The following is a 15,000-nucleotide window of genomic DNA, read 5'->3' as shown; positions in this document are numbered from 1 at the left end:
CTCGCGTTTCCAGGCGCCCTTCTGATTGGACAGTAACCTGGGGTGGCAGTGGAACAATTTACGGCTGGGGTCATAATCACCGCGGTCAACTCGGTGGAATCGAAGGTGCCAAAGTGAAGTTCCCTCAACCATGTGAAGCACTCAGTGCGATCAGACCTGTGCAGATAGTTGGAGGCGAACAGACTCTGTTTGCAGTCACAACTGAGGGAAAGGTTTGTGCTGATTACTTTACCTGTTAAGTCAGTTTTTTTTTGTTTTTTTTTTTTTTTTTTTTAAAGATGTTTTCTCAGCGGGGTTTTCATTTGAGGCCGGGCGTTTCCTGCGGTTGTTTACGATTTCACTTCCGGTAATTTGTTGATATGTTGGCTTCCTTTTTCCCTTTTTCCCTTTTTTTTTTTTTTCTTTTTGGAGTTGGGTATCTCAGGAAGCCATGGGCTGAAGAAACGCAAGACAATCACGCGCAATAATAAATCCTTCAAACTAACCCGTTTGCTTCAGTTACTAAATAATGGAATAATCGATCTGTTGGCATTTCCTTCACGCGATAACTTTAGTTTTACTTTTTATCTCCGATCTCAAGAATGTAAACAAACTGTGAGTTTCATTTCTCGAAATTTATAGCAGAGCCAGGAGACCTCCGTCCGCCGTGTTCGCTCTCCAAGGCACTTGCAATCTGCCTTACAACGGAAAATAATCCTGACCGCCGGGTACTTTAATAATCCCATCCGGTACTTTGAAAAGCTATCAGAAGAGGTTTCTAAGGTAGTCAGCTGAAATGACACTTCCTCATTTTACCTCCTTTTTCCCTTAAGACAAAGTGGCCTGAAAAATCCCATGGCATATCCTTAAGGAAAAGAAAATAACTGAACGATAATACTAAAGAAGAACTTCGAACGCGATTCTTATCAGTCATTATCATTGTTGTAGATACAAAAAATATCGAAAAACAAGGAACTAAAGAAGCAATTCGATCGCAATTCTTATCAGGCATTTTCTTAATTTTTTTGTACCGCAGGTTGTTTTTTCCATTTATTGATTTACAATTTCTACAAAACGTACAACGCAAAAAAATATTGTGATCCCTCTCTGTCAATTTTTCTGGAAGTGGTGATCGGTTTCTCTCCTTTGAATGTAGGTTTATGCTACTGGGTATGGTCACGGTGGGCGCCTGGGGCTTGGTGGGACAGATACGGTGACGTCCATACGTCTTCTTGAATCCTTGCAACACGTGGTCATCAAGAAAGTCGCTGTGCATTCGGGGGGAAAACACGCCATGGCGCTTTCTATGGAAGGTGACGTATACTCTTGGGGAGAAGGGGATGATGGAAAGCTCGGTCATGGAAGCCGAGGGTGAGTGTTTGCTTTTTCGGAATATGATTGTTAAATGTTATTTTCCATCCGAGTAGACTGTGGTCATAACATCAATAACAATTCTCGTTTGGACTCAGTATATTCGCCATGGAATACCAGCAGCATCATACCCATGCGGCGTGCAAGAGCATTTTCTTATTATGTTCGTTATATTACTCACTTTACCTCGGAGATAAAAACTATATGCGGTTTCGATAAAGGATAACACCGGTATGAAATCAAGCAGTTTGACGAGCCACATTGGGAAAAAAATGACGGAATGTGCGAGTCCTTGGCTTCTTGTACAAGACCACTGACCGCTTGCATACGCCTAGTTTGCTGGCACGGTATTTACAGGTGTTGTGCTTGCCTTGTTTTTCAGATCTTGCGATCGCCCGCGTGTGGTTGAAGCCCTTCGTGGAAAATCCATTATGGAGATCGCTTGCGGTGGCTCTCACAGTGCATGTATAACAGGCAATGGCGAACTGTACACGTGGGGAAAAGGGCGTTACGGACGGCTGGGACACGGTGACAGCGAAGACCAATTACTGCCCAAACTGGTAGAAGCATTACGGGGACAACGTGTCCTGGATGTGGCTTGCGGCAGCGGCGACGCTCAGACGCTGTGTTTGACGGATAACGATTGTGTGTGGTCTTGGGGAGATGGTGATTATGGGAAACTTGGACGCGGAGGAAGTGACGGCTGCAAGGTTCCAGTGAAGGTGGATTCGCTCGTTCGGGCTGGTGTGTGTAAGGTGGAATGTGGATCCCAATTCTCCGTAGCGCTGACTAAATCAGGTGCTGTGTATACTTGGTAAGTGCCTGCCGGCTACGAGAAGATTTATTCACTTCTGACAGAAAATTGGGAATTTAAGGAAGAACGAGTAGGCAGACACAAGAAAATCATCTCAAAATATAACTTTCCGTTAATGCAAACATTTCGCGATCATTCCAATTCGTTGTGGGTGTAAATTTTGTACCTGCTATCCAGGACTATAACTGGAAGTACAGAGCGAATATTGAAAATTTATCGGCCCGTGCTCAGACTCTTCACGTTACCTGAAATTTATGCATAGGTGGTGCTGTTAATTATGCAATGCCATGTTATCACGATGCGATGCGATGCGCAAAATTCAATAGAATATGTTAACTAAAATTAGGCCAGTGGGTCCAATTAACATAAATACAAAAGAATATTAAATCAGTCGCCACTTATGAAAGTGGTCTATGGGACAACTTGGTGTACGTCTCTAAAGGAAGGAAAGATTTATAAATCACTGGTAACACAGTCGTTTCCCTTATTTCATTCGGTTATTTCCTTTGGCTTTTTGTGCACGCAGCAGTTCTTTAAGTCCTTTTAAGGTAATTCCCTTGAAATTGTTCTATTATCAAACTTTTTTGGAAACTTGGCATAATCAACATTCATGATATGAACATAAAAAAAGCAATAAAAAAATGGGGTCACCGTGCTTGTTTACGCGTCAGCAGGCTCTTAAAATGGGGTATTTTTACTGTTTGCGCGTTAAAAATTCGAATCACCTTCATACAGAATTAAGTCAGTCTTGGTTACTTGAAAGACACAAAATTTTGTTTTGAAAATAAAGCTTCTTTTATTCACATAAGCAGTATTATGTCATTTACGCCGTTTTTGATTGCCTGGTTGTGGGAATAGTGCACTTATTGGGACAGTTCCGTGGTTAGCTTGAAGTCCTCGCCTTGGCCAAAATACACCCAGTACGGAACTGTTTTCCGAGAAAATTCATGTTCTACTATCAAACGTTTTTTCTTCTTCAAGTATGTTCTTTATTGGACTTTTCTTAGCAAATGCCTGAAAAAAAAATCGGGAGTTTGTTTTGAGTTTGAGGGAAATCTCTTACGTTTTGTACGCGGACGTGTCTTATGTGCGCGCGCTAATGACGCGAAAATCGTGCGCAGTAGGGATGCGCAATGCAATACTAAGGAATTACATTAAGCATAATCCTGACAAGCATTCGCAAACTGGGTAGGGTTTGACCGTTAATTACTTTTTGTTACGACCAGACACTAAGGAACTGTAAGTTACCGCATCTGCAGTTATGTTGCTCGTGCGTTCATTTGCGTCGCTAGTAAAATAGCTGTAAATCTCGTGTCATTAAGCACTTAATGACTGGCCCCAAGGGAAACAGTGAGTTTTGTTTCCCCGAGACCCTCAATGCTCCCCGAGGCGAAGTCGAGGGAAACATTGAGGTCGAGGGGAAACAAAACTCACTGTTTCCCGAAGGGGCCAGTCATTAAGTGTTTTGTTATACCTCCCAACTCAAAATAGAACAATACACAGTTAAGAATTATTTGCTTGACGACGGCTGGTGTACAGATTTGCCGCCGTTTCAAAGGTGCACGACCTGATCACGTGTGAGTCGAAAGTTCAAGTTGTTGTTTCCCTAGGACGTCATGAAGTTTTGACCAATGACACGTGACACGTTTTCTTCCAATCAGAAAACGTATTTGAGTTGGGAGGTTACTTAGTCCAGCATCTTGACGTGAAGCCTTTGGAATGTCACTTTCTCCGTGTTATCCTATTTGTAGGGGCAAAGGCGATTACTACCGCCTCGGACACGGTTCTGACGATCACGTAAGGCGTCCGAAGAGGGTGGCGGCCCTGCAAAACAAGAAAGTCGTCGCTATTGCAACCGGCTCCCTACACTGTGTGGCATGCACAGACTCGGGTGAAGTGTACACTTGGGGTGATAATGACGAGGGTCAGCTGGGAGATGGGTCAACAACTGCTATACAAAGACCAAGACTAGTAACAGCCTTGCAGGTGAGTCTGAAAAGGAAAATTTTCAAAGAAGCAAAACAGCGTGAAGAACTCAACTGCAAGGGGCAACCATTTATTCTTGTCAAAGTACGAGAGTACGAGGCATTTGAAATTACCCACTGAAGGCAAATCCTCCTCTTTGTCAGATAGCGAGATTTTAGCATACGAAGCTAATTCGGCGCCCTAGCGATTGTGCCATCTGCTCATTGAGCTTCAAAACATTCATCTTTAAAGTACTCGTCTCTGAACCACGAACAAAAGTGACCAAGAGCTTGTTTGAATTAGCGAGCACGATCCAAGGAAAGCGACAACTCTACCGGGTGGGTAAGCCGTGGCGCTTTTCGATATTGTATTGAGCGGGTGAGGAAGTCGGAGAAATAGGGTCCTTAAAAATCTCTCCTGTGTCGCCCACTTTCTCCTAAATGAGAAGGTTTGACGCTTTCCTTAGATCACGCTCTCTTTTATTAGCAAAAGTGGAAGCACTCGCAAAGGCGTTTGATTTCCATGATACAAAGGGAAAACAGGGGGACTGTGACAGAACCACTTTTGACGAGTTCACTTTAAATCCTTATTCAACTGAGGTGGGACCACGTGCGATTTTTTGTGTTGGCAATGGGCCCTTCGCAGGACTTCGCCACTTGCATAGAGTTTTTTCATAGTGCTGAGACGCATGGCCTGTAAATGTCACGCAAATGACCTGTCAGTTGTACTTTTCATTGAACGGAAAACAAGTTTTCAGAAATTAAATAGACTTCGCATGTAGACTTGCTTTTAGAAAGCACGGCAGGAGTTAGTTCCAATCAATATTAAGGTGTGGTTGGAGTGGGAGGCGGCTGTTTCAATGTGATTACATCAGACGTATGCTCCGTTGTTTATCGCCTGAGAAAATTTATAGTTGCCGTTGCCCATAGTACACTTTGTTTGTGACGTAGCCTTGGGTTGTCTGCGCTTTGATGTCGTAATGTTTGCCTAGCCATACTTGCCTCTGTTTTCGGCACCGTTCCATCACAGTCGAGTCAACTTTGATTCCATGAACTTTCGCAGCGTCTACAAGAACGAAAACACCAGTATGAGTGCGAGGTTAACTTTCGTTCTCTCTCCAGGGTAAAAAGATCAATCGCGTGGCTTGTGGATCTGCTCACACTATCGCCTGGTCCACTACAAAACCTTCTAATTCCGGTCGTCTTCCCAAGGAAGTCCCTCTGGAGTTCAATCATCTGCAGGCTATCCCCATGGGATCTCTTCGCAACCGTTTGATGCTCCTTCACCATTTTTCGGAGCTTGTTTGCTCGTCGCTTCCCATGTTTGATCTTCAGCCTCGAGATAGGGAGCATATTGGGCAGGAACCTTTGGTGGCATTGGATGCTCTGAGGGGCGTCTTAATCCCATCTGGAAAGGTAAGAACACGGAATTAAGAGGGCTTTGACAGGGTTACCCTCATCAGCTAGCACTATTCTTATGGCTCACGGCTAAACTATTGAGGAGCATTACTCTTTTGCTAAGTGTCATATTGCTTTTCAGTCATTTTTTAGACAAAGAAGCCAATCCGTTTTGGCGTAATTGTATGATTGGCCGCATCCCTCTTTTAGGCTCAATTTTACGATAAATGACTCCTAGATTCATTCTTTTTGTTTGTTTTTTTGTTTGTTTGTTTGTTTGTTTGTTTGTTTGCTTGTTTTTTCGAAAGGTAGTCTTTGCGTGAGATGGACCTTTGCGTTGAAAGAAAAAAAAAATTATTTTGAAGTTGTCCTATTGTTGTTTTTTATTGCAGGAAGCAGCGTTTCGTAAAGTTGTTCAGACCACCATGGTCCGTGACCGGCAGCATGGTCCAGTGATTGAACTGAATCGAATACAGGTTAAGCATCAAAGCCCTTCTTGATATTACAAACGATAATTACCTCGGTCAGTTTTCTTGTCCTCTCGAGTCCAAAGTTCCTAGGAAAGCAATTGTTTCATTTACTGATCCACGGACTCGTTCATGTTTATATTCATTTATTTTTATGGCGTTTATGCTGTACAATTTGCACCCTGCTATTTTCGGGTTGTTGTTGTTTGCGATTTGAAAGTGCCAGTTATTCAGAATTTGTTTTCTATGGGGAACGAAAGAAACTAACTCCACCGTCACATTTGCGCTAAGACCTTGCTTGCTTGGTCAATATTTGGTTACCTAGCACATTCCTAGCTCGTCAAAGGTGTGACCCACTAGGCATGGCGTTGCTTGCTTGCTTAAAAGAGAGGCGGAGTTGCTTAAAACTTTACAGAATGCGCAGCTCAGCTCAGGGAGCGCTCTGTAGGGCTCTTGAACTGTGGTAGGTAAACAATTCATGAAAACTGACCAATAAGGAAGAGGGTCGTAATTTGACATCTTGATCTTTCGTAATGAAGTTTTGATTAAAGGTGTAGCGTTACTCCATCCCGCTGTTGTCTTACGGACCTGTGAATAATTTATACTCGAATATGTTCAGGTCGCCCTCGCCTTATGAAGCTTCCAGTTCATCGCCTACTCCGTACATGCACAGCGAGCTACCAATTCTTAACAATCACACTTATCCACCGCCGATTAATTGTGTCACCTGTTACGTCTCCGCGACAGTTCGTCGAAGGTTTTGCTTAAAACGTTTCCCCCAATCTTGGTCAGGCAAATGTTCCAGGAACAGTTGAACGGTTAGACGAAAGAGGTTCGCCTTTCTTATCAGAAGAAACGATTGAAACCAGACTAAGAAACAGATCATCCATTTTAAACGCGCGACTCGAAACGAAGTGAAATGTGACCTCGTTGTGCCAGATTAAGTAATGATCCGTGTAAGGTGGATAGCACCTTATCATTTTTACACAGAGAATGCATAAACCTACAGGACAGCCGTCAACGCAATAAAATTCATTTACAGCCCACTTTGAAAGGGTGTTTTTTTGTGTTAAAAGATTTTGACCAATCACAAGAGTTAAAAACAAAAGCCAAGAAACGTTTACAATTTTACATGTTCCCCACATACAATTTCTGTGGAATTCATTTAAACTGAGACCAGATGAAAGATGAAAGATGGTTGGAAAGTAAGGATGAATATAATACTGCTTTTATGAAGTTTTGTTAACTGTTGCTGTTTAAGCCAATCAGAAGTAAGTACAGACAATAGAAAGGTTATCACCTTTTTGCATACCAATTGAATTCCAACATGTTCGTTGCCGTTGTTGCTATCGTTCTTATCTGGACTGTTTCTTAAAACTCTAGCCATTGCTACTGATTGCTTGACTGACGTCACAAAGAACGATTTTTGAGGATAGTCTTAAACGCGAATATGAACGCGGGGTTAAAAGGGTGGCAGTACTCTCTATCTTTTCTTTCGTGTGGTTAGCTAAATCGTCCGATCGTGGTGTTTTGTTCTCAATCGTTTGTGTTTTGTTCAACCACCAGTGTGTCCATAGACTTCAGTGTTTGCTTTACATTCACTCTCCTTCTTCACTGTCTCATTGTCTCAATCTGTCACCTTTTGCTATATTTCAGACCAAGAAGTACCGTTCCAAAGGCGGTCTTATCGGCCCAGACGGCTCCAAATCAGTCTTCGGTCAAGTTTGTTCCAAAATGAGCAACTTCGGATCTGACAGCCTTCTCCTACCACACAGAGTATGGAAAGTCAAATTCATCGGTGAAAGCGTGGATGATTGTGGAGGAGGCTACTCGGAGTCCATCGCCGAGATGTGTGACGAGCTGCAAAACGGTTCTCTTCCGTTACTGATAGTGACGCCCAATGGAAGGGAAGAGTCCGGCGCTAACCGAGACTGCTTTATTCTGAATCCAGAGGCGTGTTCTCCTGTTCATCTCAACATGTTCAAATTCTTAGGTGTTTTGATTGGGATAGCTATTAGAACTGGCAGTCCTCTTAGTTTAAACCTTGCTGAACCTGTCTGGCAACAACTGGCAGGTGAGGAATTCCACCCCTCCCTTGTTGCGCTATTTAAAAACATGTAGACCCGTTAGGTTTAAATTTCTATTGATCGTTTGGTTTCATTGCCTCTCCTCAGTCGATGTAGCGTACCGCCTTGAACAGTCATATCCTGTCTTGGTGATGGCCTGAATTCGATCCGCTTTTTTCGGTTTCTGTTTTCAACACAATTGTCACAGCGAATATTGTCACGCCGGATCGTTGGACGAAAATATGAAACCGTATTAAATCTGTGCCTCGGAGCCGTGATGTATATGAAAAAGGCATACATCAGTCATTCAAGATTTCGTTCCGATTCCTGAATCGGCTACAGCCGTTAGTAAAGACAGTAAAGTTTTTTTTATCCTCCTGTAAAAGAAACTGCACTCGATCATTGTGCGTGGTCGTAAGGGGTGTTGATTTGCTGAATTTTGTCCACAGGAATGCATTTGCGAGTTACCGACCTTGCTGAAATTGATAAAGATTACGTTCCCGGGCTGATGTGCATCCGAGACATGGAGAGAGAAGCGTTTGAAGCCATGGAGATGCCATTTAGCACCCCAAGCGCCAGCGGTCATGAAGTACAGTTGCACAACAAGATCAAGCAAATCACACTGGACAACAGGGAAGAGTATGTGCGATTGGCGCTACATTACCGCTTACACGAATTTGATGTTCAGGTATGGGCACTTTTATTTAGATTTTATTACTTATATTGTAATTGGTTTCTGAAAAACTATTAGTGGATTGGAACCAATAAAGTTGTATTGTATTGTATTGTATTGTATTGTATTGTATTGTATTGTATTATATGGAAGGAGAGTGTTTTACTGGGAACTAAACCACTCGTAGATTCCATACGCCACTTCATCCGGGACCCGAGTGGCGTATGTTCCGTATGTCACCTTTTTGAGTGTCGTATCGTTCAATGACGTCACGATTCCCGCCTTTTTTCCCGCCTTTTTTTATAAAGCCCAGCCGTATTTGTAAAACTTGACTACTTTGAAACACAATAAAATCGGACATAATAAAAAGAACATTACACGTTGGCTCGAAGATATGAATTTTATGTTCTCGTGGCAGGAACAATATCTCACTCGTTCGCTTCGCTCACTCGTGAAATATTGTTCTTGCCACTCGAACATAAAATTCATATCTTCTCGCCACCGTGTAATATCCTCTATGTATTGTTGTTGATGACATTCTCCGAATTTCAAGTAACTGACCGGTTTAATTTTGAGTGGATGGGCTAACTAATGTCGCGTTATACAAACCCACCCGTCTGTTTTACCTCAAATACTCGATATCTTGAAGTGTGTAGAGTCTTGTGAACACCGGATCTTTTATTTTTCTTGTCACAGTGCTGACAACGGTTAGTTTTTTCCTCGTAAGGTATCTGCTGTTCGCGAGGGCATGGCACGAGTCGTCCCAGTACGTTTGCTGTCGTTATTTACGGGTCCTGAACTAGAGACAATGGTGTGTGGTAGTCCAGATATTCCGCTGGACTTGTTAAAATCTGTGGTTACTTACAAGGGAGTTGAAGCTACTGCACCACTAGTTCGTTGGTTCTGGGAAACTCTCGAGAGTTTCTCCAATGCAGAGCGCTCATTGTTCCTACGGTTTGTCTGGGGACGAACACGACTCCCGAGAACTATTGTTGATTTCCGTGGAAGAGACTTCGTATTTCAGGTAAGCTATTTGCCATACGTTAAGTGTGGGATTGCAAAGAATATAGAAGTATTGGAGCCCCTTTTCTCTGACCTTGCCCGTTTGCATGAAAATAAAGTGTTTATCACGTCAAAAAAACTTTTACGCTTCATCAAAAGTTGCTGTTTAACAGTTTCCCAAAAAAGGGGTAACTGCACGCCGTGATTTGATCTACGACCAGGCAAGTATAGGGATTGGACTCAACCAATGATGCAGAGTAGTTTGTGACGTCAACCCGGTATCGATCTCAGTCCCCTTCATTGCTCGCTTATGGATTTTTGTCATATTTCAAGGAATGTAGAATGGTGACTTTTGAGCAGAGGTTGAAAAAACAATAATTTGACAAAAGGTACACCAGCAAGGCGTTAATCGTGACATGGACTTTAAGCAAAAGAGCGAGTTTCACTTTTTCTTTTTAATAAATCATTCAAGTATACCCTAATAATCCTTATGTCATGATGTCGTTTCAGGTTCTTGACAAATACTCTCCTCCAGACCACTATCTGCCTGAATCCTACACTTGCTTCTTCCTATTGAAGATGCCTCGGTATTCATGTCAACGGGTGCTCTGCGAAAAACTAAAATACGCTATCCATTTTTGCAAGTCCATCGACTCGGACGACTACGCCAGGATCGACCTCACTGGAGAGCAAGCTGAGGAATATGACACTGACATTGAGGCGTTTTGAAAGGAGGCTCTAAGCTGTTTTGCAGTTTACAGACAAGTGACAAAAAATACAAATCATTTGTTGAAAGTTACGGGTGTTGCTTCGTGAAATTTCAGAGATGACTTGTACTAGTGTGACTTTGCAAACGAGGGCTAACTTATCCGAGCAAAAAACATTGAAGGCTCTTCGGTAGATAAGTTCGATTGTGCCAACAGGACACAACGTATGTAAATTACAATGTGTCGATAAAATTTTGCAACTCCTGCCTTAACGCGCTTCGCCTTTCATCACTGACCATCGCAATTGCGACCGCATGATATGCACGCCTTTTGCCGAAGCCAAAAAGGCATATTCACGTGTACGTTACACGTCATTCTCACGTTAGAGGGTGTGTGCCGAATTCCTTGTTTCCTTTTGCTCTTCTAGCTGTTGTTTTTTCGTGAATGGTGCTGTTAAAGTTAGGCTCAATCTTTTCAGTGACTTTGGGAGCTTAATTATATCCTGGCGAAAGAGGCAATCGTAGCAGGTGCAGCACCCAACATTTTTGGGCCTAAACGTCCGTCCATTCTTCTACACTTAAGGTCATGTTCTTTTGAGATCAACCGCTTAAACCGAAGCCGGCTGAAGATCAAGCGTTTGAAATGTCATTATAGATCACTTTTCCAATCGTTTTCTGGTTGAAACTGGTCCTTAGAAAAGCTGCGGAAGCGTCAGATTTTGCTGGAGCTCGCGCGCCCATTGCAAAAATCCCGCAAAAACATCATCTGTCGCTTCCGTTGGATTACTTTCAACCATTTCGGCGAACTGGCTTGATGACGATATGAAAGTATGAGTGATTGATTCAATCATAAACGTTTTGTCTCTAACGATCGAAACAAAAATTCCCAACTTATGCAAACGGGTGATCTCACAAAAACACAGTCCAAATGCAAATGACCAACGACTAACGTATCATTTTCACCGATAGGTGTAAATTGCGTATCTAAGTGGACTATACGGAAATGTTAATGGATACTGTAGTGATACATATAATTTATTTAATAACCCATCGGAGAAATACAGGATAGGTTTATTGTGCACTGAGAGGATTTTTTAGATTGTTTTGAGACGTTTTGTTCCGTTAAGTCTTATAAATATTAATGATAAGTATTAGCGTTGACTTTACACTCTCTTTGTTTTTCTCGCATACACGTTTGACCAGTTCAATTATTTGGAAATAACGAATTTATCCGACTTCTGTCTCCATGCAACCAATGCCTGAGCTCTCTATTACCGCTGACTGATTGGTTTTGTACGCAAAGCACCGGTCTTTGTTGGTTCAAACCCCAGCTGAACCAAATTACCCACGAGGGAGGAAAAAGTCTGCGGCCTCAAAATGTTTACACTATCACAATTTTATAAGTAAATTTTGCATGCATGCTTCGCCTCAGAACACAAGGTTCACAAACTCTGTAATAACTTAAGGAAATAACTGCACGATAGTTATGCGTCCTTAGATAAATACTGTATGTTATTTACCGAGCGGGAGGTCCGTATAGGAAAAAACAGTGCCCGAGGTCTTGAGTACGGCCTGAGGCGAACTTTAGATACAAACGGACTGGACAGCGCTCGCTTTCGGTGGCGTGGGCGTTTGGGTTATAAGCTCAGGAGTGACCGTCTTCTTGCCTTGTCTTTGATCCACTTTCTACTCCAATATCTCCCCACTGAAGTCTCCGACTCTCATCTCGTGCTCTGAAACCGAAATATAAAGACAGGACCCACCACACTGTGCGCTGAAGAATTTCGGGGTCATTTTCTCCAAGCTGACCTGATTGAAACAAGAAGCCTTCTTCTTCTTCTTCAGTTAGCTCGCGGGCAGTCTGTGGACGATTTCCTTTGGCGTTGTTAACTACGAAGTCTCGCTTGTGAGCTGAAAGGACCTCCCTTGACTTTACAAACACTTGGTCTTTAATAATATTTGTGCTGGAGTTGTTACCGTTCAGATAGTGCTGAATACTTTCTGGAATGATGGCAGAAAACTGGCTCGTTGGCTCCGCCATCTTTTTTGCGGATGTCCATGAAAAATCTGCACAACAGAACGTTCAGCTCCTTTGGAGGAATATTTTCCAAGGTTCTTGTCTCTCCAACCGAGGAACAGTATCTTCGCCAAATATTCAGATCATAAGTTGTCTTTTTCTTAGTGTTTTCAGGGCGAAGTGAGTAAATAATATCGTGAATTTTGTGTAAGTGTGTGTTTTGTCCAACTTCATCACAATTTATAAGCGTCGTGTTTTTAAGGGCTTCTTCCTCTGGATAGTAAAATTCACTTTCACTGTGTCCACTCTCGTCTGAATCCATTTTCCTTTAACATTTGTATTTTCCTTGCATAACTTTTCATTACGCGAAGGTGTTTACAATTAACTGTGATTTTAACTTTCGCAACATTTTCAATTGGCCACGACAGTTTCACCACGGAACAGATTTCGCACCGTGGTCCGTATCGTAAAAAGCTGGACCGGCTATGAGCGCGCGATTAGCCAATCAGATTCGAGGATTTAGGATTCCGGCCCGATGAGATGTATGTAGACATCAGCTTCCTCAAGCTACTCCAAAATCCGGCAAAGACGTCACCCCTTCTCAATCCCCGAGTCACTTTTTGCTCCATGGCGGACAACTTTCCTATTCGATCCGATCTGTAATGCAAAATATGTTTTACTGGTTTAATTTCTGTTTAGTGCCCTCCAAACCTCTTTTACTTCGCTATAGCTAATAATTGCATCATTCCATTTCTTCACCGGGCTCTCAATCTCATTCACTGTTAAAGTCAGTTTTGTTTTGTCTGTTTGTTCGTTGGTGGTTAACTTTGTTTATGTGGTCCCTTTTATCTCGTAGCACATTTTGGAAAATCAGGAGTATTTAAGTTCTTTTGGATTTAAAGGCTTTCTGAAAAGCAAACAAAGGACTTTTTGCTTTGACAAGCAATTTAAAAACCGTCATTTTCGCCAAACTATTGACACCATTACTGTCACGTTCGCCACTTTTCATGAATAAAATTATCGAATTCCTCAAAGACAGACAGTGTTATCTGACATTAATGCCGAAGTTAGAATGATAAAGTCAATTGCTGGAAAGAATGAACTTTTTTACTGGAGACGTACGAAAACAAGCGGCAACATGAACAATTATCCTTTGTGCGGATGCATTCAGATAAGTTTTTGCAAGATAAACACGTACGTATGAATACAGCGCCGCACTCTGCAACTGTATTTCTCCCAGACGTAAATATTGGCTTTCCATCGCTCATTTCCACCAAAGTTATCAGTTCCTCGGCTTCAGTAACATTTGCATTCAAAACACGTTTAATTGCTCTTCAGTTTCACTTTGAAGGTATGTTTGTTTGCTTGAAGGATTGACAAAGGCTTCAAATGCGCTCCCGTCTACTCCTTTAGAATGTTGACTTTTTCTGTGGACGGTTGACTACTGTATTTCGGAAGGAATCATTCTGCCTGAAAGCTACAGAAAGGTTTTCTCCGTTACGACATGGAAGCTTTTTGACAGCAAGGCGTTGAAGACAGACGGGAAAGACCAATGAAACGGGAATACTAATTATCTCACTAAAAAAACGCGGTAATCTTCATAATCTAGCACGCTAGAAAGGAAAAAGGGCACAAACTGCGAATTGCAAACAAACTTCTGACAACAGTAACGAAATTGATTGAAATTCGTTTTCTAGGAAAACACCGTTGCGAACGAAGGCTCTGACACTTTGTCGAAGTTTGGAAGACAGCCGTGAGGCGAAACAGTACTTTCTTTTCCCTGTTTGAGCCGTTTTTGTTAAAAGAGAACGAAGGAGACATGAACGCAAATGAAAACAAGAGAAAGACCAAGATACATAAGCCAGGTATTTCGAGGAACTTTGTAACAAATAGCAAGCACGCTCAAGAAAATGCGAGAGGAATTGTCAGTTTCAAAAGAAGGGATTCTTTACCGGAAATTGGTGTTGGGAATTCATCTCGTTTCTCGTTTCTCCACCAAAAGGGAACTGCCTTCGAACACGATTTAACGGAAAGTTCCATGAGTCACAATCTGTTCAGAGACGTTCCGTCGTACAATATTTGGAAATCTTGGGCTTCAAATCGTAGAGGGTCAGTACCTAATAATTTAAATCTTCAGCAAAGGAAGTCATCAACGTCGTCGAGTGTTTTCGTTCCCACGGTTATCACTCGTGAAACTAGAGGCTTTCGGAAATATTCGATGCCTCTTTCATTGGTCGAGAGTCGTGTTGAAAAGAACAATCAAAGACCCCTTGCCATTGCTGGAAGCGACCAATCCGGTGAAGAGAGTACGTTAAATGCTTTGCCAAAAATTAACTCTGGAAGACATGTGCCCTATCCAGAACACTCAGGCAGGGGTCAAAGTCCATCTTACTGCGACTCCGACTCCACTTTAATATGTTCCACTACTGACATGTCCCTGACAAATTATAACGAAAAACACGAAAAAAAATCGTTTTACACCAAAGACGAAAGGATAAAACGCTGGCTCAGCGAGGTGGAATGAAAGAGAGCAAATAAATTTA

The 15,000-nt window shown here is 42.3% G+C and overlaps 1 protein-coding gene across 1 annotated transcript in view; it reads left to right on the top strand.

Annotated features, from left to right (window-relative positions):
- Window positions 1-15,000, top strand: part of LOC138000649 (E3 ubiquitin-protein ligase HERC2-like) — a 104,896-nt gene that overhangs the window by 88,940 nt on the left and 956 nt on the right. Inside the window, exons 49-59 of the mRNA XM_068847209.1 lie at window positions 14-212; window positions 1,136-1,350; window positions 1,733-2,164; window positions 3,916-4,150; window positions 5,251-5,544; window positions 5,919-6,002; window positions 7,650-8,067; window positions 8,509-8,747; window positions 9,460-9,756; window positions 10,245-13,808; window positions 14,155-15,000. The exon at window positions 14,155-15,000 is cut by the window's right edge and continues 956 nt beyond it. Of these exons, the coding sequence (XP_068703310.1) occupies window positions 14-212; window positions 1,136-1,350; window positions 1,733-2,164; window positions 3,916-4,150; window positions 5,251-5,544; window positions 5,919-6,002; window positions 7,650-8,067; window positions 8,509-8,747; window positions 9,460-9,756; window positions 10,245-10,463 (2,632 nt within the window). The 3' untranslated portion in view covers window positions 10,464-13,808; window positions 14,155-15,000. The remainder of the gene's footprint in view (window positions 1-13; window positions 213-1,135; window positions 1,351-1,732; window positions 2,165-3,915; window positions 4,151-5,250; window positions 5,545-5,918; window positions 6,003-7,649; window positions 8,068-8,508; window positions 8,748-9,459; window positions 9,757-10,244; window positions 13,809-14,154) is intronic.

Source organism: Montipora foliosa, chromosome 4 (assembly GCF_036669935.1).
Source record: "Montipora foliosa isolate CH-2021 chromosome 4, ASM3666993v2, whole genome shotgun sequence".
Taxonomy (NCBI): domain Eukaryota; kingdom Metazoa; phylum Cnidaria; class Anthozoa; order Scleractinia; family Acroporidae; genus Montipora; species Montipora foliosa.
This window is presented reverse-complemented; position numbering and strand designations above follow the sequence as displayed.